The sequence below is a fragment of the Fusarium oxysporum genome, chromosome IX, assembly GCF_013085055.1.
Source record: "Fusarium oxysporum Fo47 chromosome IX, complete sequence".
NCBI lineage: Eukaryota > Fungi > Ascomycota > Sordariomycetes > Hypocreales > Nectriaceae > Fusarium > Fusarium oxysporum.
The window spans coordinates 2,615,460-2,640,173 of record NC_072848.1 but is presented as its reverse complement, the minus strand read 5'-3'; the positions used below and the strand labels follow the sequence as shown (position 1 = coordinate 2,640,173).

The window sequence follows — 24,714 nt, the reverse complement described above, 5'->3', positions numbered from 1 at the left end:
AACTCAGTTTCAAGAGAGAGATATGCCCAGAGCCCCAATAATGCCAAAAGTATCGACATTGACACGCATTTCCACAATCTTGCCATTCTGCCAACGGCAGATTGTATAGTGGAGAAGGTCGAACTTCTTCCCATTAGGTTTAATAGGCGCAGACGCAAGATAGAGCGGCAAGGTCAAGGGTCCCTTGAATGTGCCACTGAGCATAGCAACAGTCGCAGTCCAATCGCCTTGAGCAACAACCTGTCTGTAGGGTCTGTTCTCTAGATGTAAATCCGGAAACGCTTGCTTGAGGACCTTGAGCTGCTTGACGAAACCTTGCACATTGAGAGGTTGATCTGTGAGGCCATAAACCTTGAGATCGGGCGACAAATGCAAGCTCTTGGCGTCAAATTTACCGCTGTTCAGTGCGTCATCAGACTCAGCCATTTTTGCTTTATTAGCAGCAGAATCATCAACTTTGGGGTTTGTTGAGATTGGAGCGGTATAAGGGCTGAGTTCAATGTCTGGAAGATCAGACTCTGGTGGCACTGGAAGTAGGCCGAGTTGGCGAAACGTCGAGACAGCATCAGACCATAGATACTCTTCCATCATCAAGCCGCCATTCCAACGAGCGATGGTCATGAGATCAAATGAGACAGTTCTCTCAGTGGGTGGCAGCCAATTTCCAGATAGATCAGACAAAGGACCATCGTTAATCCCGCCGGCCTTGGCCAAAGCAACTGTCCAGTCACCTTCGCCAAAGATAACTCGGTAGTTGTGATTATGGGGAGCAGCATCGGAGTAGGTTGAGAAGGTAAGGCGGAGGTCCTCAATGTGCTCCGTGAGATTCATGATGACGCCACCAGTATAATACATTGTCGAGTTGGGATGGTGGTTGAAATGAGCAAAGTCTCGGGCAATAAAAGCATCATCCGCAGACTGCATTTGGCGTGTGTTCTGCGCGACAGTCCAGTGGACATCGTTGTTGGGGTTGATTGGATGTAAAGTGTCGCCTGTCCAAGTAGTCAGAATCGTGTAGATAAAAAGTGTTCTCAGCGAGGGCATTTAATTCAGTGCAACCTACGTTTCTCGTAGAATGTACCATCTCGACCAGCAAGCAGATGTGAAGGCGGGAGGGCAAGGCCGCAGGAGAGGGCTCCTCCCAGCAGACTACACAGAGCCAATGTTATTGCGGTCATGGTCGATAGGAATCAAGTTAAAATTCTGGTGTGTAGAAATGAAAGGTCGTTGGTTGAATAGTGGGATTGTTTGAACAGAGATGAGCTTCTTATACGATTTTCTATCTTAATATCTTTGTACCTATGGTAATGTTCGTCGTCCTCGGTGTGGGGCCGTACTTTCGGCCGAAGTGTCCACCTTGCTTTATCAGAGGATGATATAAGCAGGTTGGATCTCTAAGCTAAGATTGACTCAACTACTCTACTGACTCGAAACATTGGCTAGCTTTGCGTCTTTCCCAGCATATAAAGGCACATCTCGCCGTATTAGGTCTTTGAATGGGTTCCCGGTATGCTTAAATAATATTAACAGCTGGTCTTACTATAATTTCAGGATAGTCTATGCCAGATGATAATATATGCGGCCAGACATTCGTTATCTCGCATCGATTATAGCACATGGTGATGGACAGAGGAATGCATTATTAAAAGGGCTTATGTCGCTAATATCGATGACGATGAGGCCAACGCTGGTAGCTTGGTGGGTACTCTGGGCATGGCGAGGGGGAATAGTCTGGGCGGCGAGCAGCCTTCTAAGGCATAGCAGTGGGAAAAACACCCGAACAACACTATTTTCTGGACCGCGAGAGTAACCAATAAGGTCTTCAAGCTAAGCATCCTCGGCGTTTTAAGAGCTGCCAATGGCTTAGGTGCCATAATATCAGAGAGTAGTGCTGGCTATAATAAACACTATTCTATGCTTATTAACTCTATTTCCTTAGAGCTAAAAGGCATAAAACCAACTAGGAAGTTTCTTGTCTTTGATGGTATAGGCTTCCACTTATCCCTCCGAGAACTCATTTGGGACTATCTTGAGAGATTGCCTTTGGTATTTATCGTTCTAACTACAAGAAGTAGGGCAGTGGCGGACCAGTATTATAAAAGGATAGAGTTCAAAGAGTTGCCTGAGTGAGTTGCAGTTAATAGTCTTTATGCATACATTGAGACAAGGTTACGATCTTAGAATAGTGGTATGATCTACTTCCGTCTTCAACTACACCGCCAAGGCAAAAAACATAGCAGGATTGACAAATACTTTGATTATCTTGGTTCGTCCCACGAAGGTTCTCGACTTGGGTACCCCATACACTCTCCCTCCACGTCAGACTGTACCTCAGCCTTATGGTCTGTCAAATGCACGATACAACCTTTCATTCCCTCAGACCCGGGCTATGCTAGACGCCAAGCTCACGCGTAGTCACGTGAATATCTATTTTCCATTTTCTTATTCTTGCATAAACCATCAGGTTAACCTTTTTCTGTTCTGGACTTGCTTGGATAGTTAGTTCTATTTTAACTAAGTACAAAGTCTCTTTGAAAGCTAACCCAGTGTACTATTAAACAGTCTACTATAAATATAGTGCGATGCATCCTTGGTTCGACTTCTGCGGTAAGGGATATAGTCCTCTACTTCCTGGATACCGTCCTGCGAGACGGCTTTTACTGCCTTGTTAAATGGCTTAGGCTGTTGGTGAAAAATGAAAAGAAGGGGCACGCCGCTCTTTGTGACTTGCATGGATGTCTTCTGCATTACAGGTAAGACCTCGCTCAGCGCCAGGCCATTCTCAGGGGATTGCAGTGGGCCAGCCTGTCCTGGTGCCGAACCTGTGTATTACAGTTCGACAATACGGTAAAGGCATTATTTTCTCTGAGGGAAGAGATAGAAATCACGGATGAGCGGCCTCCGGAAACGCAGACGTCGTCGGACTTATATACTTGGAAAGGGATGCGAAAAGGCCAAGGTCACGCTCAAGTAATTAGACGCAGACGTAGTTGAAAGAGTCTCGAACTGTAGACTTTGAGAACCCTAAAGCTTTGATACATATGGAAGCTATATGGGCATTTAGTATAAGTAGTATGAGGACAGTGAACAAACCGACCATTTCGTGAACCGAGACTGTTGCGTCTGTTGAATAGTCTCGACCATAAGTCTGAATGTGAAATTAGGCGATGCCTGGTTACGGAGGATAGTGGAGAAGGTAGATGCTACTATGGCTTATAAGACATTAGACACTTTGGCTTTAAACCTCTTATTGATAGTATATAGACGGGCATTAGTCAGAGAAAGGTTAAGAGTAAAATTATACTATATTAAATTGTTAAGCTCATTGCCAGAGATGCGTGCGTTCTTGTGATACGAGATCTGGTTCTGATGACTGTGCCAAAGTAATCGATGCGTATCTCGGTCCCCTCAAGTAAAAGAACTGTAACTATTGAAGGATGGGCTCTCGTCGTCGCTGTACCTTACAATCCGTGCCCATCTATTGACGTCTTGAGCATGCGATGGCAGCGCATCAACTCTCAAAGACCTCAGTGGATGAAACTATCTGCTGGACAAAGGGGGACACTTTGCATTCAACGGTTACTATTTGAACGGATTGTCACCGTGATTCGAAGTAAACAAGTCTCTGGTATCTGAAGTTGACCTGACCAGCTAACCCGTGTGGAGGTCATGTATGCGATGAGCGTCTACACGATGTTCCCATCCATCTCCTTCGTGGTATTGCCACGAGTCCTCTGGTGTCTCCAGTTGAACAGAACATGTGGCTTAGTCTTGATCGCTTCCCTCATCTTCTCCTCACTACTATCCATCCAAGCATTGCCCGGTGCAGCACTGACAGGATACAGCGGTGTTCCATTAAGCAAGAAGTGGTCAGCACCACTGCGATCTAACGAAGCGGTAATGTCAAGATCGGTTGCAATCTGATCGCAGAATGTCTCAAGCGGCAAGTCGTTGACATCGCGACCAAACGGATTCTCGATCTCTTGTCCAATGAACAACAGACCGAAGATGATATACGCTGCAGTGATTGTAGCTGGAATGGCTATCCAGCCAAGAGGACCAGTCAGCTGAAAAGGCAACAGCATGACATAAACGAATGTAATCTGACTGATGGCGATTGTGTAGGCGATAGGCAAAGGGGTATTAAGCACTCGATCACACCCAACTGCTACATCATTCAGCATGGTGATGTGATTATACGCGACAGTTTGGTGGATGGCGACGGATAGCTGCTTGTTTGCGACGAGGCAGTCGACAGAAATGGCCAGATGATTAAGTATCTCGAGCGGAAGATTACCCTGATGCTCTTCGGCTCTCTTCAGGTGCTTACGGGGATCACTCTGAGCGAATGAGAGTCCTAGATATTCACCGGCCACCTGTTTGAAGTTGGTAACTCTTCGCTTCGGTATGGCTGTTGTACGTCCAGAGAATGTGTCGAGGTGGGCGATGTACGGCTGCATATCAGGCTGACTTGCACAGTGCTCAAAGCGAAGTGTATACTTAAGCGCCACAGCAAATCCAGCGATGAGCTTCAGCGCTCCGAGCTTCTTGACAAGCAGCTCACGAGTATCTTGACCATCAGCACCGGTATCCGAGGCATGGATCCAGATGATTCGTCCGAGGGTTTGCGAAGCAGTAGCTAACATTCCCCAGTATCGACGACCTTCAGCGTAGCGCTCATAGGCAGTTGATGATCGAAAGGAAAGACTGAGACCGACGACGAAACCGAGGATAGTGAGAAGAACAGAGTTGACGCTGAGATCATGAACTTTCTTGGAGATCACGGTTATAGCAGTGGACCAGCATGCGACGAGGAAAAGAGGGATGATGAGCGATGGCATGATTGAGCCGTGGAGTTGAAGGATGAGTGGCCATTTGGAATGACCCCGGAGATCGCGGGGACCGCTGAAGTAGTTACTATCGTTCATGCCATCGTGTACTGGAGGTGAAGGCGAGGGCAGGTACTGCTGGTTCGGGGGAGTGTCAAGGCCTGAGAAGTTCTGTCTAGCCTGGGCCTGCGGAAGTGGCTTCATTTCCACTGGAGTTTCTCGACCGGCGTCCGACATGGCGAAAACGAAGCAAGCAAGCAACAAGGGAGAATGCTGCCTATGGATGAAAAAAGATAAGAGAATGGAATATTCAAAAGTGAGGACCTGGCCAGGTGTTATAAAGAAGTCGGGTTTCACCATGAAAAATAAAGCTTCCCAAACGGGTTTCATATTTCGAGCTGAATGCTTAGTGCTGATGGGACTTCTGATGGTCCGACATTAGTGCTGAGAATATTGGCAGTTACCAACAAGCTTTGGCCTAAGCATTCGCCAAGGCGGCCTGGCCCGCAGATAAGCTTGAGAATTGATGCTTAATTTGGTAGTGGTCTGTTTGGAATTACAGCACTAGCTGATGACTTGGCGGTCTGTTGATGACTTGATGTTTTCAGCTTCTAATTTTAGTTATCAGACTGAGAACTTCTGCTTCAATAGTTTTATCCCTGTCAGAAATGTCGCCTCTCTCAATTATGCATTTTACTCTTTTCCGATCCAATGTACTAACTGGACTGTCGCTGCATTGGTGGTCTAGAACATGATTGATGGCATCTCATGGCAAGGCCCTGCGAGAAGGGAGACTTATATCAGCGGTGAGACGACAGTATTCAGTATTAACTTGCATGAGTCTTATGCATTGTAGCATTGGGTCTCTGAACGACCAGATCTGTTGTATTGCATATGTACCTGCTACTGTCCCTATTCCACTATGTCAAACCCTCCCTGGGTCATTGCTAATCATGAGACTCCTTTTATCCCACGCGTTGTACCTTAAATCGAAGTGTCATCTTCGATTTCAAGGTCAAGCTCGGGTTTCTGAACTCCATCTCCTCATCTCCAGCACTCTCGATCTTAAAGTCTCTGATCAACCCAACCAACAAGATCTTCATATTCAGCAAAGCCAAAGCTTTTCCGGGACACATTCGAGGTCCATTTGAGAATGTCTCCATGGCATATGGGCTCAAAGCATCGCCAGAAAGACGGTCCCATCGATCGGGGTTGAAGGTCTCCACGTCGGGACCCCAGATCTCAGGGTTCAGTTGCGTCATTGCTGGAACGAGCTGAACCGTGGTCCCTTTTGGGATCCTGACGCCTGCTATGTCGATATCCTCAAGTGCTTCCCATGGGATGATTAGAGTAGGCGAGTACACGCGAAGAGCTTCTCGAATGACGTTGTCGAGGTATGGAAGTTCGTCTATCGACTTGGCGGTCATGTCGGTGGCATTCATGCTGTATATCTCAGTCCTTAATCGATTTTGAGACTTTTGATCTTTGGAAAGGGCATATGTTGTCCATAAAAGAGCACTAGCTGTAGTCTCATGCCCCGCTGCGATGACCTGCATAGTCTGCGATTCCGGTCAGTGATATTACCGATGGAGGCCAGGGCAGTTGCGTACGATATCGATCAACTCATCTTTAGACAACCTCTGATTCTCAACAGAACTTGCTTCAATCATTCTCGTCAACAAATCATCCGATAGTCCACTGTCTGTACCCAACTCCTTTGCTTTTGCAACCTCGGATGTCCGCTGCTCAATCAGTTCTGTCATCATGCCCTTCAGAGCAGATTTGGCCTTGATAAAGTTCAGATTTGCGGATACAGGTAGCCAACGGAGTGGGATGAAGGGATTGATGAAACTTATGATTTGGCCAGCAAGTGGCTGTGCCAATATCCCATTGTAGCATTGCTCAAATGATAAAGGCGAGACTTTTGAGCGAAAGTTTCGAAGTTCCTTACCAACTAGCGAAACACCGATGATATCAAGTGTCACTCTTGTAAACAGATCTTCGACTGATAGGAGATTGTCAGATGATGACCGAGAAGCGAATTCACCAAGTGTATACGTACTTTCCAAGACGCCGTTGCTGCTTTGTTGGATCGCAGCATCAATTTCACTATTCAACTTGCGAGAGTATGTCATGAACGTTGGGAATAGCTTCCGAATGCTTGGGCGAGATAGAGGCCCTATTACAGTTAGTATTCATGATCATAACTTTCACGAAAGAGAGGTCTTACCTGTTATGATACGTCTCAACCGCTTGTGCTGGTTACCAACGCTGAACAGCAGACCGACGCCCAGAAACTCTCCGACAAGCGTATGAAAGAACGCCGGTTTCGCGAAGCGGTAAGCATTGGTTTGGAGGACCTCGCGACATGTCTCTATATTGTTGACGAGGAGCACCTCCGAGTTGAGCCAGGAAAGACATCGTATGAATGGTGCCTTCGGCCACCGCTGCATCCACTGGAGATAGAGTTCATTTGGTCCCGACCCACGGAGAATGCGCAAGGCGTGGCCAACTAAGAATTGATGGCCCTTGTCAAGTTAGTATACTGAAGGTATCACATGCATAACGGCTGGGTCGCGAAGACGAAAACTTACTTTCGGTCCTGGAAGATGCCGCAACTCTGAGAAGGATGGTCGGAGCAAAGTCTTGATGATAAAGTGCAGCCAGAAGGCAAACGCGACGAAAATTACCACTCGTACCAAGGGCAGATCCAATGGCCACATTATCACTGTGCAGTCTCTTCAATCCTAAAGAAATACAACTTGAGATTCACGTTGCTCATGTTTTGTGGTTGTGACTCTGCACTCCTGGGGCTGACAAATTGCTGGGTGCTGATTTACCGCATAGCGATGTAACACGGCGGCCGCTCTCTCAATTAGAAGCCCGCTTTTGGTTCTAGAATAGCCAATTGAGGGCTTTTGACGCATCTACGCTCGGGATCTACAAATAGCTGCATATTAAAGCCTCCAAAAGTAAGCACTAGCCCATGCGACCTAGTTCTCATTGAGCCAGACTTTAGGTGACAAGAACTATGAGAGTGTTATTTTGAGTTGATAGACCTGACAGCTGATGCTTGCATCGCGCGCCTTACTCGTAACAAGAACGAGTGGATATCCTGAAATTTCTTCGAGGCTGCTGAGCATTGGTAGAGGCAACAGGAGAAACTTGGTTTATGCAGGAGGCAAGATGGTATTTTGTACGGAGTACAAAGTTGGGTTTCGGCATGGGGAGAACTGTCCTCATGTGCATCTCGGCAGCCCAAACATTGAGCTGGTAACTGGCCTTCTGGATTGACTGTCCTTGATGTACATGCTTGTTGTTGTACTTGTTGCCATTGGGATGAGAGAGTAACTACATGGCTGCTCTTCATGGCCTATATAATTAATACTCTCTGCTCTCAATTTATGTATTTCAGTCTGACGCGTGAGTGAGATTGCAAGCGCAGAGCCCAAGAGTGGGGGTCAATTAAACCACCCCTTCCAGTGCATAGTGCGCTGCACGCCATTGGCTGAACCTGTAAGCAAAGTCTGAAACGATCCTCCACCTCAAGGGATAACTACTCGGTAATTGATTACCTTTTAGCTTCAGGACCTCCTTACCGAGACTGAAGTTTATTTCAGCCCTATCGTTTTCCTGTTTGGGACGTATTTTAGTGTCTGGCATGGTGGAAACAAGAGCGTGTTTCTAGCTTTACGATTTCACCCTGGAGATCTCATTGTGTGTCCTGTGACGACTTTAAAACAGATGACATTCAACCTTGATATCTACTTACTTTCCCTTTGTGTATACTTTAAATCTTACTTGAGCATACAATAAGCCACATACCACACACCGAAACTAAATAGTATGCCTACTATTAAAGTCACCCTCCACCAAGCGCACATCTTCAATAACCCTTCCCATATCCGTCTTGTCAATAGTCCCACAGTCCTGTCTAACCTTTTCCAAAAGCTCCTTCAGGAACGCCGCAGGGCTCTTCGTGAAACCACATTGGCTCCCACTACCACCAGCCGCACCATCGTCCGCAGCATCCCATGCCAAACCCAGCAAGCCACAGATAAGCTTGTAGTCCTCAAACGACGAGAGGTAAAGTTGCCCAGCGAAGAGATTGAGAAACGTAATGATGTCTCTCGGTATCTCTTCCACGACCTTCTTCCCCACAGAATACAGCTGAAGGTCGTCCAGCGGTCGAAAACCAAGGTTGACCCTCGGAGCGTAAAGGTGCAAAGAGACGTGCTCTGACTCTTCGATAAGAGGAAGAAAGTGCTGGGCCTCGAATGGACTTATAACAACCATTCGAAAAGCACCCTCCTCGTTCTTACCAGTCAATACCCACTGTACAGGGCGTTGATAAGAGTCCGAGTAGCTTTTACCACTAAACACACCTTTAACAGTATGGGCAAAGTCCATACTCACCCATACCGTCTCCGGGAACTCCTTGACGTCAAAGTGGACAGCTGCCGACGTCTTATTCAGACTGTGAAATGCGGGTTTCATGACAGCTCGGAAGGCGGTAGATGACTCTGGGAACGAGCCATCTGCTATCCACTCCTGCAGAAGCCTATTGACACTATGGGTGTCTGGCTTCAGGGCAGGGACCTTTTCGACTTGGCGCTCGTGCTGTGTCTCTGGCGCGAGCTCTCGTTCTTGCTCTTCATGCAGAGAGCAAGTGTGAAGTCTTTTCAGACCAAAGTCTTCACACCGGGACTTGAAGACTCTTGCGGCGGAGTCGTTCAGCTCTTCTGTGAGTGAAGAACAGTTTGTGAGGCCTCTCTCGGGACGATACCTCTCAGTCAAGCTCTGCCCTTCCTCCTCGAGAAACTCGTCAGACTTGGTATCATTGTCAGAGAGACGGGACCAGAGGGTTTCTTGCTTGGAGAACCTAACACCCTGTGTAAGCCACAGGGGCATAGCCCTCTTCAGGTCAAGACATGTCTCAGTGATAGCCCAGCAAAGGACATCAGAGACAGAGATTCCATCCCTGCTAGAGGCACCTTCACCCTTGAGCTGAACGATCTTTTGCTCAATCTCCCAAGGAATGCAGAACTCCACTGTCTGTCCCTTCCCAAGCTTTCGCATCCGCATACAAGCTTGAACCAGCCTATCCTTCGTCAGACCAGCACCAAGAGTGACCACAGCACGATAGTTGGCAGGAAGCTTCAGATCTGTTCCGCGGGTATGTGCCTCGTCCAGGAAAACAAGACACCTGTCCAGCTGCTGGGAGAACGGGGATGTCTGGAAGTCTTCTATCTTGCCGGAACGGTCAATAATAACGATTTCGTCGTTGTCGTTGAAGAACACCACAGCTTGTGTAGAGTTATGATCCTGGTAGCAGGCTAGCCATTGTTTCGCAAATTCCTGATTAGTAAGGTCGACGATTTGGGCGCCAACGTCGAGAATAACTCGGGTATTAGGGCTCATCTTGGAAACTATCTGCAGAAGGAGACTGGTATCTAAATTGGTACCCTTTGCTTCTTGGGGCATCAATGAGATTCCATTCTCTGGCTGGAGTAGGTATTCTAGGACAAGCGCGTTTGTATGCTTCTGCTGCGGCAAGTCGAGCTGTTTGACGTCAAGTGGCAGAACATATCGCGAGTCGTTGGTTCCACTGAATCCTGTAGTGGGATTATCCTTCTTCTTACCAAGGTCCCAGCCGGAAGCTGAAAGCTTGTGTGGGAATTCCTTAGACTCCTTCGCGAATACCAGATGACACAGGTAGTAATCAACCGCCGCTTTAGAATATCGTACGTGAGAAAATATCTCCGTAGTGCACAGCACCCGATCCCTCAAGTTGACTCCTTCTAGGTTCCTGAAGGCTTGCGGTAGTAATGGTGCAGTCTTGACCCAATCTTGGTATTTCTGAGTGGCATTGTCCGATCGACTAAGCAACTCAAACGCCGCGAACAAGGCCTCATCGTCAAGACCGCTGTAGTAATAACTCAGACAAGTGAGTGTAATCACCACGTCAGGCTGACTGAACTCAGATCGCGGAGTTGGGTTATCCTTTGCTCGGAAGGGAACTACCAATTTGGTCATCTTCTCTCTGTTGTGATCGACACCGTAGTTCACTCTCCACCGCTTACTTCCCAATGCAAATGAAAGGATTCCTCCTGCAAAGAGTCCACGGAGGAGAAGAATATTTCTGCTTGTCATTTCGTTCCAGAGGGAGCTTGTCTCTACGGCTTCGATGTCGGCAGCTGTTGGCTCAGGCTGGGAGATGTACCGTTGAACTGCATCTCGGATGCGTCTGGGCTGGCGTGCAATAGGGAACCCAGCCATGCCAGTATCACAAACTGCCTCGGTGACACGTTTGAAGATTTCAGCTTCAGCATCAGGGCGTAAGATTCGTAAGCGGGGATATCTTCCAACATGCCGAGCGTCGAATTCGATGGAATGTGGGTACTTGGACTTGACGTCCGCTCCAGCTTTGGCAACGAGGCCCATGACTTCTTGGATGACAACCCATCTATCAGGGCTATGTTCAATCGGCCGTTGCTTTCCAAGAGTGTAGATGAGTTCGAACTTGACACTGAAATTCTCATCACTCTCGTCAACAATATCTCGAGAGTAGCAACCAAAAAGATTCCTTGTCTGCGACATTGCTTCCGCGACTTCCAGATTTCCCCTGATTCGAGATTCTACCTCCATTAGTTGGAACGAAAGTAGATGCTCGGGCTGAACCATCAAGACACCACCTTCCTCCATACATCGTTTCATCAGACGCTGGATAGCATCTGCCGTTCGGAGATCCATCTTGGTGTCTCGAGAGAAGGGGAGCAAATACACTGGTCGATCAAGGAGTCCTGATAACTTCGAGATCAACATCTGATGCATCTGCTTCGCCTGTGGCTTTGCGACAATGACTCGAACCAGCTTCGATCCATCTCCAAGAGCTGTAGCGACGATGGGCACGATGACTGTTGACTTTCCTTCGCCCATGTTGAGCTGCATCACTGAGTTTTGGTTCTCGGGAGGATTGATCATCTGTTCAGCGATCTGCTGCTGAACATCGCGAATCATAATTTCGCTCTCGCATTCCAGTAGTAGCCACTCTGGGTGGTCATAGGGACTCCAGCTTTGATGGCCACCGTTTTCAAGTTCACGAATGAGATCGACGTGACTGGACTGGAACCGAATTAGGCGTTTGGCTCGTTGCATTGCGGTAATGGCAATTCCGTAGTGAATTAAGCTTTCTTTCCATCCCGCAGAAAGACTCTTCCATTGCGGTGGTCTCAACTGTTGCAGGATCTGAGTAGGTGACATCCTAGGAAGTAATCCGGCTTCTTCAAGGACATCAGACGTTGTGTGCGGGAGTGTGCTTGAAGGCGAGAGGGAAGAGATTAGATAATCGTGAAGCCTTGTTAGGTGAGATTCGCATTTCTCCAAGTGGTGCAGGAGTAGGTCCGGGAGCTTTCGAAGCTGGTCCATCTTCAGCTCGTATTCAACATGGCCGTCTAAGCTTGAAAGACTATCCTTCAGCTCTCTCAGATACCTGTGCTCATAGTCAAGCTGGGCTTTGGAATCAAGGTTGTCAATGATACCACTGAGCTTGCTGCTATGTCTGTCCCTCTCTGAGTTCATGAGCAGTCGAGCTAATGCTGGAGGAGTCTTGTGGTGCAACACGCCTGATGACGAGAACAGGTCTGAAGTAGCCACGAATCTCGAGACCGATCTCTTCGTGGGAATTAACGTCCTTGTTAGTGATGGTGGTACTTGTATGAACTCACCCGACGGTGCGTCTCTCATGTAAGAAGCGACCATTTCCAGATGCTGCTTCAAGCGAAGATTCTTCAGCCACTGGTTCCACTTTCCAAAGGCACTTTCCACGGCAGGTCCCATCTTGATATACGTCGCCAACTCCATGTTCGGATCTTCCGGCTCTTCTGGATCATCTGTAGGCCATTGTCGTTTCAGGTGCTTTATAAAACTATCAACAGCTTTGAAGCGCTTCTTTCTGTAGTCTTCTCTTCTTCTTTGCCCAACCTCGCTGCCCTTCTCGTCGAAACGACGAGCAGATATAGCGTCAGGGCTGCTTGTGAAACTGACTACATACGGTGTTACCGCGGCACGCAGGTCCTCGTCCCGGATGTGACATCCGGCTGATAGGTTGTATGATGATGCAGCGGGTGGTCTGCAGTCAGCTAAGGATCGGAACTGGGTGAGCAACAGCAGCGCCTGGCCGACTTGTGCATCGTACTCTGGGGAATACGACATTGTGGCCATCCACATCATCAGCTCGAACTTGTCGAACCAGGTGACTGACTTCTTGAATGAATTGTGAAGCTGAAACCATACAGACGATAGGTATGATGCGGGGCCTTGGAGCCAAGAGGAGTCGTAGTCGATTCTGCTTTTCGGCAAGATCTCCCTGGTGTGGACGCGTTCGTCGCCCGTCATGAGACTGAAGAGACGGTGGCCAAGCCTGCCAGATACCGGTCTCGAAAGGGTGCCAGACCTGTTGTAGACTCGGTACGCCATCTCTACGGTACGCGTAGACCTTTCTGATGATTTACTCTTCTCCCTTGATGCGTAATTGACATCATGTTTAGTCGTGAAGTCTTCAGCGCCAAAGCCAGAGACTCGATTTCCAGATGTTCGAAGAATGGCGCGATCCACCAACGCATCTACCGAACGGTGTTGTTCTAAGCATGAGAGAGGGTTCTTGGGAAACAGGAACTGGACTTCGCGATATTTGTCAAAAATGTTTCGAACTTCCTTCCCAAATCTGTCATCTTGGAATATGTAGCTCAAGTCATTCCGCCACCGGATGTTCTGCATCTCCCGTTGATCGGCGGGATAGTATGACCTCTTCGGCGATAACTGGGCGATATTTGACAGCATGGTATACGCCACTTGGGAGAAGGACGTAGGTGCTCTGATTGAGGCAGAACCAAGAATAGTGAGAGCCTCTTCAGTTCCTGTGCGCTGGATGAAGGGATCCTGGAGGCAATATGATGTTAAAGCGTGGAGGTATGCAAGATACACTTTGCTTTCTACCTTGTCGTTGGGTATGATTCTGCGAAGAAGGGGATCTAGTCTGTAAGTTTGAACTCGACTTGCCGTTTCACGGTCAAGAGAAACCTCGGCGTGATTCTCGACACCGTGCCCAGTGGACATTCGACAGCTCACGTTTCCTTCGGGTATGATGGCTGATCTGACTTGAGAGTCATGGGAATGTCGTAGGACGAGTTTGTTCTCAAGTCCGATGAGAGTTCCAATGGCCTGATCGTGATCAACCTCCATATCGCGGAATTGTCGAGACTTGATGTTTGATGTCCCTGACCTGATTGTGAACTCAAGATGAATTTTTGGCAGCTTTATTTCAAGTTCCTTGCTTTCTTGGTGGAGAACCAGGTGAAGGTCCGAAGCAGGCTGAAGACGTGAGAAGATATTCGAAATATGCTGTCCAAGCTCACTCCATGGAGAAACGAGCACGCTCTCCTTACCAAGTGATAGCTTCCATGTGTCAGTGGACTTTCTTAAGTGCCAACTCTCCATATTCTTGCTTGGCCAAGGGTCAGTGACGTGGCAGAACTCAACATCTCCAGACGCTTCCTCAAGCCAATGAACGTGATTATCAGCGAAGATGTCGGGGAGAAGATCTTGGAGGGTCCTCAATGGTATCAAGTCCAACGTCGAGCCCTTCTTGGAAAGACGTACAAGAAGGTCATCAACGCGCTTCTTTGTCTGTATACCAAGATGAACTGTATACCCGTGAAACATTTTCGTCGCACAGAAGCTCATACCCGGCAGGTTGCTCGGCACGACTTCCATAGTCGCAGACCCGAATAGCTTCTGATACTCTCGATGAGTCTCATACTGCCGAGGGAGTCGTGATACGGGCGATCCATTGACCAATAATTGTCCTGTGAGAAGGCTAATATGAACTTGGAGCTTTCCAGTAGCTGTCGTGACCCAGTGATCCGAGATTGAGGACCATTCACCGGTTCGTACAAAATCAGGCCATCGTCGCTTAATGGCTAAATCGAGACTTAAACTTCCCTTGGAGACTATCTCGTTCGCCAGAATAGGTAGGGCTCTATGCATTGTCATTTCGTATCGGTCGAGCATAATGCCATACAGTGCATCCCCCTGCAGATGTTGAAGGTCGGCATAGTTATGGATGATGATCGAGGTTTCCAATAGTATAGACGCTTGCTGTTCATCGGCCAACACCTGTTCAAAGTGTTCACCCTCTAAATTGAACGTCTCGATGTAAACAAGGGCAATGTGTATTGCCGCCTCGATAAATTCCTTCCGTTGCGTGCGATGCTCAATATCTTGGACCTTTGTCAAAAGATGCATCACCAATTTGTATGAGATCTTTCGGCATCTTGTGATGAGTTCCAGAATTTGCGTTGACAGAGACTTGTCTGCGATGGCAAGAAGCCGAGTAGTCAAACAGGTGAAAGAGCAAAGTGATGTGTACGACTCCCAATTCTCCTGAACTCTTGACACGCTTTCATTCAAGTACTTCAGCAACTGCGAACCGAATTTCACTTCTGTCGGTCGAGTATGCGCTTGTCTTGTCGTCTCGTCTTTGTGAAACGGGCCAGCTTGTAGCATCATCTGAAGTAGGAATAACGCAGTCTCAGGCTTATTGAAGTCAACCGTCGGCATAGCAAGCTGCGTAAGGATGTTCATCCACTGAAGTCGATATCCATACGGCAAAAGAGCTAAAGCCTTAAACTCTCCAAGGGACATATACTCTGGACACTCCGACTGACTCGCGATAGCCTGGTTGGGTGTTTCGCCGTTTTCACAGCGCCATGTCCGAGCCATGAATCTCTGCAGAGCATAGGCTCTGCTTGGAAGCTTGATGGTGCAGCGCTTTGAAATATCTGTCGTTGGTTTGAAGATGAACAGAAAGGTATTTCTAGAGCTGTCATGATACTGAAAGCGAAGACCGTTGTTAAGACAGACATCAGCCTCAGTACATGTTTCAATAGATTTCTGGTTGCGATGTGTCTGAGAGTGCGGTTTAATCTCAGAGAGGAGTTGTACTCTATGCCGTTGTGATTCAAACCAGGGACTCAGTGGTTTATATGTCGTCAAAGGGAAGGATGCACGGGGATAGTCTCCAGCGCTAGACGATTCAAATCTCAAGATGTTATCCAGGAAGTAAACTGTAGCATCTCGCCATACCGCAAAAGTGACGGGGACGTCCATCTCGAAAACAGAAGTTTGGGCCTCAAGCTCATCTGCAGGAAGAGGCCACTCATGAGGCGCGATTTTGAGCTTCTTTGCTTTGGCGGGGAGAGCACAGCGTCTGCATTTATTCTTGGGATGGACGTAATACTCCACGTCGTGTTGAACTTGGAGGACCTGCTCGCATTGCATGTCGTCGTATTTCTTCATAATAGCGTCGTACTTTGCTTTGAGTTCCCGAAACTGCTTTAGTTTCTTATCGCGATCTTGTTGTGCATTGCGCTCGATCTGCTCTTTCTTCGCTTGGAGCTTGGGTGATTGTCGAAAGTACTCAACGGCGAAGGATAGTCGTTGGCCGTAGGATAAGAGTGCCGATAGCTTTAGTTTCCTGGATGGATCTTCGAGGTATTCCTCTAACCGGTTTAAACGCTCCATGTCACTCTTTGAATGAAGTAAGAGATCGCTGAAGACCTCTCGAGGAATCTCATGTCGATACTTCAACATCAAAGGGTTGTGGTGGATGGCCATCTTATCGATTGCTACCCAGATCTCACCAAGGGTAAGAAACATTCTCGACATTCCCTCGGGACGACCTGTATACCATCTCTCCGCAGACATGTGGTAATGCTCAAGCAGTGTCTTCAGACCGTGGCATGATTGTTCGCTGCTTAAGTGATGTTCAAGCCATGTGTCGAGGTTACCCTGTACCCAGGTCTCGACGGCTGCGAGCTCGAAAGATTTGCTGCCGTTATTGACAGAACCATTGATAGTGGGAAGGGTAAGAGGCTCAAGGGCCAAAGCGATGGGCTTGGCTTTGAATTCTTTTGTTGTTGGTAGATGTTGTCGCCGGGGGATAGTTGCCAGGAAGGTGTCAAGTTCAGGCAACGAAAAGGCGGTATGTTCTTCGTAGTTGAATTCGGCCAGCGCATTGAGGTCAAGTGGCTGTTCGTTTCGTCTCTGGATGTTGATCCATCTCTTCTTCAGCTTTCCAGAGGCCGACGAGACAATATCCCTGATAGTGTGAAGCCATGCTCCATCCTCAATATCCCCAAGCTTGCAAAGTCGTCTCGAGATCTTGGCAATCATCAAGTGGATCATCTCACTAGATGACGACTTTTCACAGGCAATTTTAAGAGCTTGGGCTATCAAGAACACCATAAAGCGCTTGTAAAGGTCCAGTGATCCTTGTGGATGACACGTCATGGTGAGTTGAAGGCCAACACGAAGAAGAAGCCATAGCGGTGATCTCGTCCAAGGATCTCTACTATTATTCCACGAAACTTCTTCACGCGTCCTCTTCTGAATCGCCTTGATCTCACCAGGTGTCCCAGCACCTCGCAGAAAACTTGTTAACAGCTCCGTGACGATGCGAGGATCTGTTGTATCGCGCTCCTCATTGTGCATCTGCTGAGCCTTCTTGACCTTGGGCTGCATTTCCGCAACAGCCTGATGACTCATCTTGACAAGAGTCTTGGTCAAGACCTCTTGAAATGAGGAATTGTTGAAGTCTTTGGCAGAGACTTCTGTCACGGTGGCGGGGAACTCGCGAATAAGACGACCTTTCGTCGTCATAGCTGCTTTGTTAGTAGGAGAGAGCTCAAAGGTCTGGAAAGAATATGAGCTCTCTAATCTTCGAATAATCAAACCTGCATTCTGTTCCGTAATATGATACATTGAGGCGGCGTCCGCTGTTCTTGCGTCAGTAATGGGATTGATTAAGGTTTGCTACAGAACTTACCCTGTTCTGAAAGTCTCTTCAAGGAGTTCTGCACACTTCTAGAATCCAGATACCCATTCGAATCTCGAGCATCCCGTGTGTTCTTCAACATGGAGATGCAGTGTTTTGCCACAAGGTCATCATCATCGCCTGATAATTCCCCGAAACGCGCTAGGATTTGGATGACGAAGTTGATGAGGAATTCCTCGTTTAATGCTGAGGTATCATCATGCCCTGGTACCTTGGCGGGTAAGATGAGATGGTGAAATAGGTAGTCGAGTTGCTCGTCTGTGCATAGCATTGTCTGCACTGGAGTTTGGTGAGATGCATCCATTGTGAAGTAATGGAGGATTTGGTGTTTCTTGTCGCGGAAGAATGTTGTAAAGGGAATGGCGAAGAGGCAGGGCCTTTTATAGTGTGTTTAAGAAGATGCAAATACGTTCTGAAAGGTAAAGGTGCTAACATTGAAAGTTTATCTGCTGCATACATTGCCGTTGTCAATTTTATCGTAACAAGGTTCCGCTGCAAATTTGATCATTGGCTGAGGAAGCGCTAAGCGTTCCTCTACGTCAACGATGCTTTCAAATCGGGATATAGGCTATCAAGATGCCATTACCAAGACGGGTTAACAGTGTCAATATTGATGCAAAGATATAAGGTTCAGAATCCGAGTGTCCTGGATCTTGTTAGCACCCGTAGTTTGGCTGTGACGCATATCATCTGTTTCATTGAACATCACCTACAGTTCCATACACTTCTAGCCTAAGGAATAGTTCGCGTCAATAAAACCAACGAATAATACAAAACTAATAAGTGTAAGCGAGGGTTTGCTTAATATAGTTCCGAGAAGCCATTTCTTTTGCTTTCCAAACATCATGTGGTGATGCTGTCTCACATTCTTTTCACAGCCATATGCTTTCGTGACTCTATGTCAAAGTTTCAAGATAGAGTTTAGCGCAGCGTGTCAGAACCATGGTGCCTGGCGCCGATCTCCCGTGTGCCAGCCTGGCTCCATCTCTCCCTGAAACCGTTGTCTTCCAGGTCTACTCGTGGGGGCACAGCAAGGTCTCGGTACTTTTCAGCACGCCAGCTCTATGGCACGTCTCTCCCTAGTTGTCGGCAAAGAGACACGGTCTCATGTGAAACCTTCTGACCATAATCAGCACAGAAGCACGTGCAAATCTCCCCAGAATGCGCCACTGCAGCTGTCTCGGGCCCGGGGATATCTTCCGCCCGCCTACGTCACACCCGGGATAATTGCAGCGCAGCGTGGCATACCCAAATGCCAATAAATTAGGCTACAGAATAAAAACGATAGGCACCAGAATACACTGCAGGCTGCAGAGGCATCCAATTACGCGTCCCAATTTCATGATATCCCTCTTCATTTCGGTTACATTCTGGCTTCTCCTTTCGCCTTTGGGCAGGGATGCAATGCACGCACGTCCTGAGGCCCGGATGCGGCGGGGCCTCACATCATTTCGAGGTGGCTTGATGTATCAGCTCAGCATGCCGTGCGATTAAAAGGGTTGCTTGACCGCTTAATGTCGTGTTTATCTTTTCATTCTTCTCACCTCATTCTTACGTTCTTTATTTCGTATGTTTTCGGGTGAATGAGTCGGTGACCATGGCCCTGAAGCAGAATGGAGGCGCTCATTTGAGTAGCGATATTGACTTTATCCCAACACCCAAAGCGCCCGCTGACGTACTCTCTACTGGCAAGAATCCGGGCGTTCCTTTGACCAATGCAAGTCTTCTCCCATTGCGCAGTGTCATGTCTGCTAATTATTGCGAATAGTCTCCCGCTATTAAAAACGCTCCCCTCCCAGCCGACGGCCCCGGATACGAACAATGGTCCAACATCTTCCTCGGTGTCGCTCTCTACGGCGTTCCCCAATGGCTCTCATGGAAACTCGGAGGCGGGTTTAAGCTTGCACTTTTCCTCGCCATCTTCACCACTGTCCCTGTGCTAGTCGTCATTTGGACTTTCATGTCCAAATTGAGCCCGCGAATCAACGATAAAGTCCATTTGCCCGGCCGACCGATCGAGTTCTATCTCACTTTCAAAACCGACCAGCTTCGCGCGCGATACACAGGCCGGCATAAAGTCCCCATGAGTAAATTTTTTGAGCTTTACTTCACTGGCCAGGTCGATCTTAACGCCGACGCCCTCGAAGTATTTGAGTATCGACATGATTGGGCGACGTTTAATTTCACCAGCGAGACGTTTAACTACATTTTATTCACTTTCTTCCCCGATGTCATTCTTCATCTGCGCTCGCAGGATGAAGAGCAAGTTCGCACGAATTATGACAGCGGAAACGACCATTACGCTTGGTTTCTGGGCCCACGAATGATATACACCTCCGGCATAATCTCAGACCCCGACCGCGAAGAAACACTTGAAGAAATGCAAGACAACAAACTCGCTATCGTCTGCGAAAAAATTAACATTAAACCCGGCGACCGAGTCCTCGACATTGGCTGCGGATGGGGTACCTTGGCCAAATTCGCGAGCTTGAACTACGGCGCCAACGTCACAGGTGTTACTCTCGCGAGGAATCAAGTCCAATGGGGAAACGATGGGTTGAGAAAAGCGGGTGTGAGCGAGGAGCAGAGTAGACTTTTATGCTGTGATTATCGTGATATTCCGGAGCAAAAGTTTGATAAGATCACGCAGCTTGAGATGGCGGAGCATGTTGGCGTGAGGCGGTTGACGGGGTTCTTTCGTCAGTGTTATGAGATGCTGGAGGATGATGGGGCGATGTATGTGCAGTTGTCGGGGCTGAGAAAGGCGTGGCAGTATGAGGATTTCATTTGGGGCTTGTTCCTGAATAAGTATATCTTCCCTGGGGCTGATGCATCGACGCCGTTGTCCTTTTACGTTGGATGTCTTGAAAGCGCTGGATTCGAGGTCAAGAGGTAAGTTACTTGAACTTCTTAAAGGTATTCACTAACTGGCCCAGTGTTGACACTGTTGGCGTTCATTACTCCGGAACACTCTGGCGATGGTACAGAAACTGGCTTGGAAATGCTGAAAAGGTCAAAGCCAAATATGGCGTACGGTGGTTCCGCGTACGTATCCCCGATTACTCAATCGGTGACGAAATAGCTAACTCGAGCAGATCTGGGAGATTTTCCTGGCTTATTCCACCATCGCATCCCGTCAAGGTTCGGCTACGTGCTTCCAGATTGTGGTTGTCAAAAACCTCAATTCGACACAGCGCATCAACGGTGTTTACTCTCAGTATGGTTTGCAAGGAGCTCTTGAGGCGGCTCGAGCTGCTGGAAAGGCTGTTCTGCCTAAGTGATGGGCCTTGGTTGGAGGGGCGTGAACCTCAGTGGTATGAAAACGCTTGCGGGTTGATTTTTTGTTGGTAGCTAGGGTGAATATTTTATGAATGGTTTTGGCGGTGTTTCTTTACATCTGTGAATTCAGTATGCCACTAGCTAATGGAGGACCTGGTAGTTTGGAGAGTCATCATCTTGATTTTATAATCTTTTAACGCCTCGACCCTGCACATACAATACGTGAGAATACCGTGCAAACTGAGAGAGATCAGAACGAAGTGAGATAGCTATCATTCAACAAGGTTCATAAGCCATTAGCTGGTCGCAGCATAGAGACCAACAACTCCTCCAACGCCAATAAGAACGGCCCTCACGAGGTTCAACCACCGGAACCTCTCCAGCAACTCACGGACCTTTTCATCTTCCTCTACCGTGGACTCCCTCTCCGTTTGTTCCTGAGGACCGCTTAAGTCCGCGAACTCGAATCCTTCATCCGTTCCTTTAACAGACTCCCAAGCACTCCGACCCGTGGATGTGTCATACTCAGACGCTTTTTCACTCCTCGTCCCACCAAGTTTATTATTCTCCTTGATGAGCGTGAAGTTTGTAGGAATCATGAGTTGAGTAAACGGCGCGATGCTAAATGCTAGAGCCGCAGCGGTTAAGAATGTATTGGCTTTGACAGTGTTGGTTGTGACAGCGTATAGAGGACCGGTGCCTGGGAAGTTACTAGAGGATGCAGAGTATATAAAGCCAATGGTTGATAGAAGTGAGGCTGATGGGAATACGTGTGATCCCCGACTGAACAGCCATCGGATAGAGGGTAGAGACCGAGAAGCAGGCTGAGATTGAAGCTCTGGCACGTCGAAGAATGTGAGGGTTGCGATACCACCCGATGCCATCAAGGCAGTGGAGATAGAGATGATTTCAACTGTAGACATTTTTGCTCAAACACTGGATGAAACAAGAATTAATATCAATTGAATTGGCATGGATTGAATCTCAAATGTTCGGATTTTTATCTATCATCTACTAGATTATGGATGACGTAACAAGCCTTTGACATGACGCTTGTGCGTATGTGTCGGCCTTTGACAAGTTTCCGTAACCCGCCAAAATTCTCCGTCTCCCAATCAATAACCGATGAAAGTATTTGCCTTATCAGTTCTTGATCCAATATTTGCTAGTGATGAGCCTCATCCGTTGCCGCCACCAACAGGAGGCCATCATAGATCAACCTTGACAGCAACCATATGCTGTGAATAGAATCCAGTGACAAACAACCAACCCTTCTTCTTACCCCCCTCAAGCTTTGGGTCAATGCCAATCAACACGGCTGTAGCCGCAGACCTCAATCTCTTTCCATCGTCTTCAAAAAGAAGCTTCTTCTCCCACTTTCCATTCTTTCGCTGTGCGAGCCAGACCATTACTGGTTCAGTAGCAGTATCGATGCCAATGTTGTTTGCGAGCTCACAGGCCTTTGAAAGACCAGCGGAGACATAACCGCTGCTGTCGCTGTCTCCACTAGCGAATGGATCAGCGTAGTAGAAGGGATTATCGACGGCTGCGTCGAATGGGATTGTTTCTAGGACTTGGATGCTATGGTCGGGTTTGACGGTGGATATGTGGATATCTCCGCTAGCTGCACTTCCAATGGCGATTTCGTTGGGAGCTCGTCCGTGGCCGAGACCGTTGTTGTTATGAAGGCCTGTCAGAGCGACGGAAGCATTGAATCCTGATGTCGATTCCTTGGAGGTGGTATCGGTGATTTCAACATAGATTGTGTTTGACCATTTTGCACCATAGTACATATCCTCGACCTGTCGCATAAGACCCTCGCGATAATGATGATCGTTCGTGACGTAAAAGCTTGTCGGGGACAGAGCAACAATGTCGTTTGGAGTCTGGATCAAAGGATGACTGATTGATCGGACATACTTAACTGAAGAAGATCCAACACGATGATGGAAGATCTCAACCTGAGAAGCAGCTTTGTTTCCGCCAAACTCATCTTTCTTCCCATCAACAACATGCTGAAGGTACTCAGGATTCGGAACATGATTCACAGCAAAAATATAAACCCCATCCTTATCCTCAGGATCAGCAATAACATCAATACCATGCGTAATAAAAGGTCCCTCAAAGCCCTCAAATTCTAATCTTTTCGATTTAAACGTCTTGGGGTCTATGACGTGGATAGACCCACGCGACTTGCTAGCCGTGAGGGGATCGTGCAGAACGCCCAGACCAGGAAACCACGAGAACCGCGGTGCGTAGGAATCTTCACAAGCTGTGTAGAGTAAACCAGAGTGAAGATGCACGTCTTCGCAGACAATTGTGTCGTCGATGGTTATGAAGTCTGCATCAGAGACTACGGTGGAGGATGGGGTGCGGAAGAAGCCGAGAACGGTTGTGACGCGGTTAATGGGGCGGGCGAGGAAAATACCTAGACCTATGGTGAGGGCTGATAAGACCAAGGCTTTTGGACCGACTGCAGAATGTTTTGAAGCCATTTTGAGTCGATAATGAGATTTGTCTGATGTGAAGAAGAGGAATTAGTCTTCCGGTTTCATGAGGGCGATCCTCATGATAAATGAGGGGGACGTGGAAACAGCTAGACTTTTTGCCGAGGCCCGAATTTGAGGTTAGATCGTCAACTGAAAATCAGGACTTATCTCATATAGGTTGAATAAGACCATCGTGATTGGTATTGACCACCCGATATACGAAGGATTGGAGTTAGCGATGCTATAAGCTGATACTGGATCCTATAGGTGGAGTCGGAGTTTTAGATAAGCTGACCTTGATTCTAGGTAGGGATTTATGTAATGATTGTGAGATCCGATGATGCAACCATTGAGCCATAATTGGCTATGGATAGTAGAAAATGATGCTGCTCAGGTTGGATAGGGGATATAAAGCGGAAAAGCTGTTCCGTAGTTGCAATCATTACGTGCGCTTGTGATGACTATAGCTCGGCTCCGCGAATCCTTTGCGGCGCAGCGATCAAGTATAGTGGCCTAGGACATTTGATTGGGCCAACGGGAATTATTAGATGCCCAGAAACATCTTTCGGGATTTGGGACATTGTCCGAAGCTGAATAATGGAGCTGATTTGAAAATAACCTTAGTAGAGGTCAGGGTCATTCCGTTTTTAATATTGTTGAGGGATCATCGGCTTTGTCATGTGAATCAGTGAGGATTATCAAGTCAGCTCCAAGTCAGCGTCAATTATCATTGCGGAAGGTCGATGAGTAGAAGCTTATATTGTGTAAAAGAATATCGTGTCTTCGATGCATGTGAGCAGCCTAAACTTTGACCTTACAGCAAGCAATCAGTTAAGTAATTAGCATCAACTGAAACAAGTAATGGAATGTCTGGAGATAAGACCAACAGTTGTAAATAATGTTCTCTCCAGAATGTTAAAGCCTCGAAGGTGACAGGTACAGGGACTCTACTTATGAAGGCTCAAGTATATGGGGTCAAGCCATGAGCCTCAACTTATCAAATGATGTATTATCAAACAATCTATAATTACTAAGCTATCGATAGTATTTAATTGCACAATACAGTTCTAGATTGACGTCAAGCGTTACAGTGTTGGACTATACCCTTTGTGACATAATTCGCGATATGGCGTGCTCAACGGTTCCATACTGGAGTCTTATCGACCTGTCAAGTGCCAGCAATCGCACACAATAGGGAGACAGTATGAGCTGTACTGAGTAA

At 47.6% G+C, this 24,714-nt stretch overlaps 6 protein-coding genes across 6 annotated transcripts; 1 reads left to right on the top strand and 5 right to left on the bottom strand.

Annotated features, from left to right (window-relative positions):
- Positions 1-9: 9 nt before the first annotated feature.
- On the bottom strand, positions 10-1,178 carry FOBCDRAFT_323203 (uncharacterized protein; the record flags this gene model as incomplete). Its single annotated transcript, XM_054706914.1, has 2 exons — positions 10-992; positions 1,064-1,178. The coding sequence occupies 2 exons, from the start codon at positions 1,176-1,178 to the stop codon at positions 10-12; spliced, it is 1,098 nt and encodes a 365-aa protein (XP_054562889.1).
- Positions 1,179-3,686: 2,508 nt separating this feature from the next.
- On the bottom strand, positions 3,687-5,066 carry FOBCDRAFT_206668 (Bestrophin, RFP-TM, chloride channel-domain-containing protein; the record flags this gene model as incomplete). The annotated part of the gene is made up of 1 exon (XM_031190566.2): positions 3,687-5,066. The coding sequence occupies one exon, from the start codon at positions 5,064-5,066 to the stop codon at positions 3,687-3,689; it is 1,380 nt and encodes a 459-aa protein (XP_031034551.2).
- Positions 5,067-5,794: 728 nt separating this feature from the next.
- Positions 5,795-7,552, bottom strand: FOBCDRAFT_144634 (cytochrome P450; the record flags this gene model as incomplete). Its single annotated transcript, XM_031190565.2, has 5 exons — positions 5,795-6,388; positions 6,440-6,834; positions 6,892-7,008; positions 7,060-7,357; positions 7,424-7,552. 5 exons carry the CDS (start codon positions 7,550-7,552, stop codon positions 5,795-5,797), a joined length of 1,533 nt encoding a protein of 510 aa, XP_031034550.2.
- Positions 7,553-8,666: 1,114 nt separating this feature from the next.
- On the bottom strand, positions 8,667-18,028 carry FOBCDRAFT_323202 (uncharacterized protein; the record flags this gene model as incomplete). The annotated part of the gene is made up of 2 exons (XM_031190564.2): positions 8,667-17,665; positions 17,716-18,028. 2 exons carry the CDS (start codon positions 18,026-18,028, stop codon positions 8,667-8,669), a joined length of 9,312 nt encoding a protein of 3,103 aa, XP_031034549.2.
- Positions 18,029-19,207: 1,179 nt separating this feature from the next.
- Positions 19,208-21,208, top strand: FOBCDRAFT_190090 (S-adenosyl-L-methionine-dependent methyltransferase). Its single transcript, XM_059608682.1, has 4 exons — positions 19,208-19,441; positions 19,493-20,616; positions 20,661-20,769; positions 20,820-21,208. The coding sequence occupies exons 1-4, from the start codon at positions 19,322-19,324 to the stop codon at positions 21,003-21,005; spliced, it is 1,539 nt and encodes a 512-aa protein (XP_059465865.1). The 5' UTR covers positions 19,208-19,321; the 3' UTR covers positions 21,006-21,208.
- FOBCDRAFT_190086 (uncharacterized protein) lies at positions 21,197-23,681 on the bottom strand. Its single transcript, XM_031190563.3, has 2 exons — positions 22,286-23,681; positions 21,197-21,916 (listed from the first exon to the last, which is right to left on the bottom strand). Exons 1-2 carry the CDS (start codon positions 23,496-23,498, stop codon positions 21,300-21,302), a joined length of 1,830 nt encoding a protein of 609 aa, XP_031034548.3. The 5' UTR covers positions 23,499-23,681; the 3' UTR covers positions 21,197-21,299.
- Between the last annotated feature and the right edge of the window lie 1,033 nt (positions 23,682-24,714).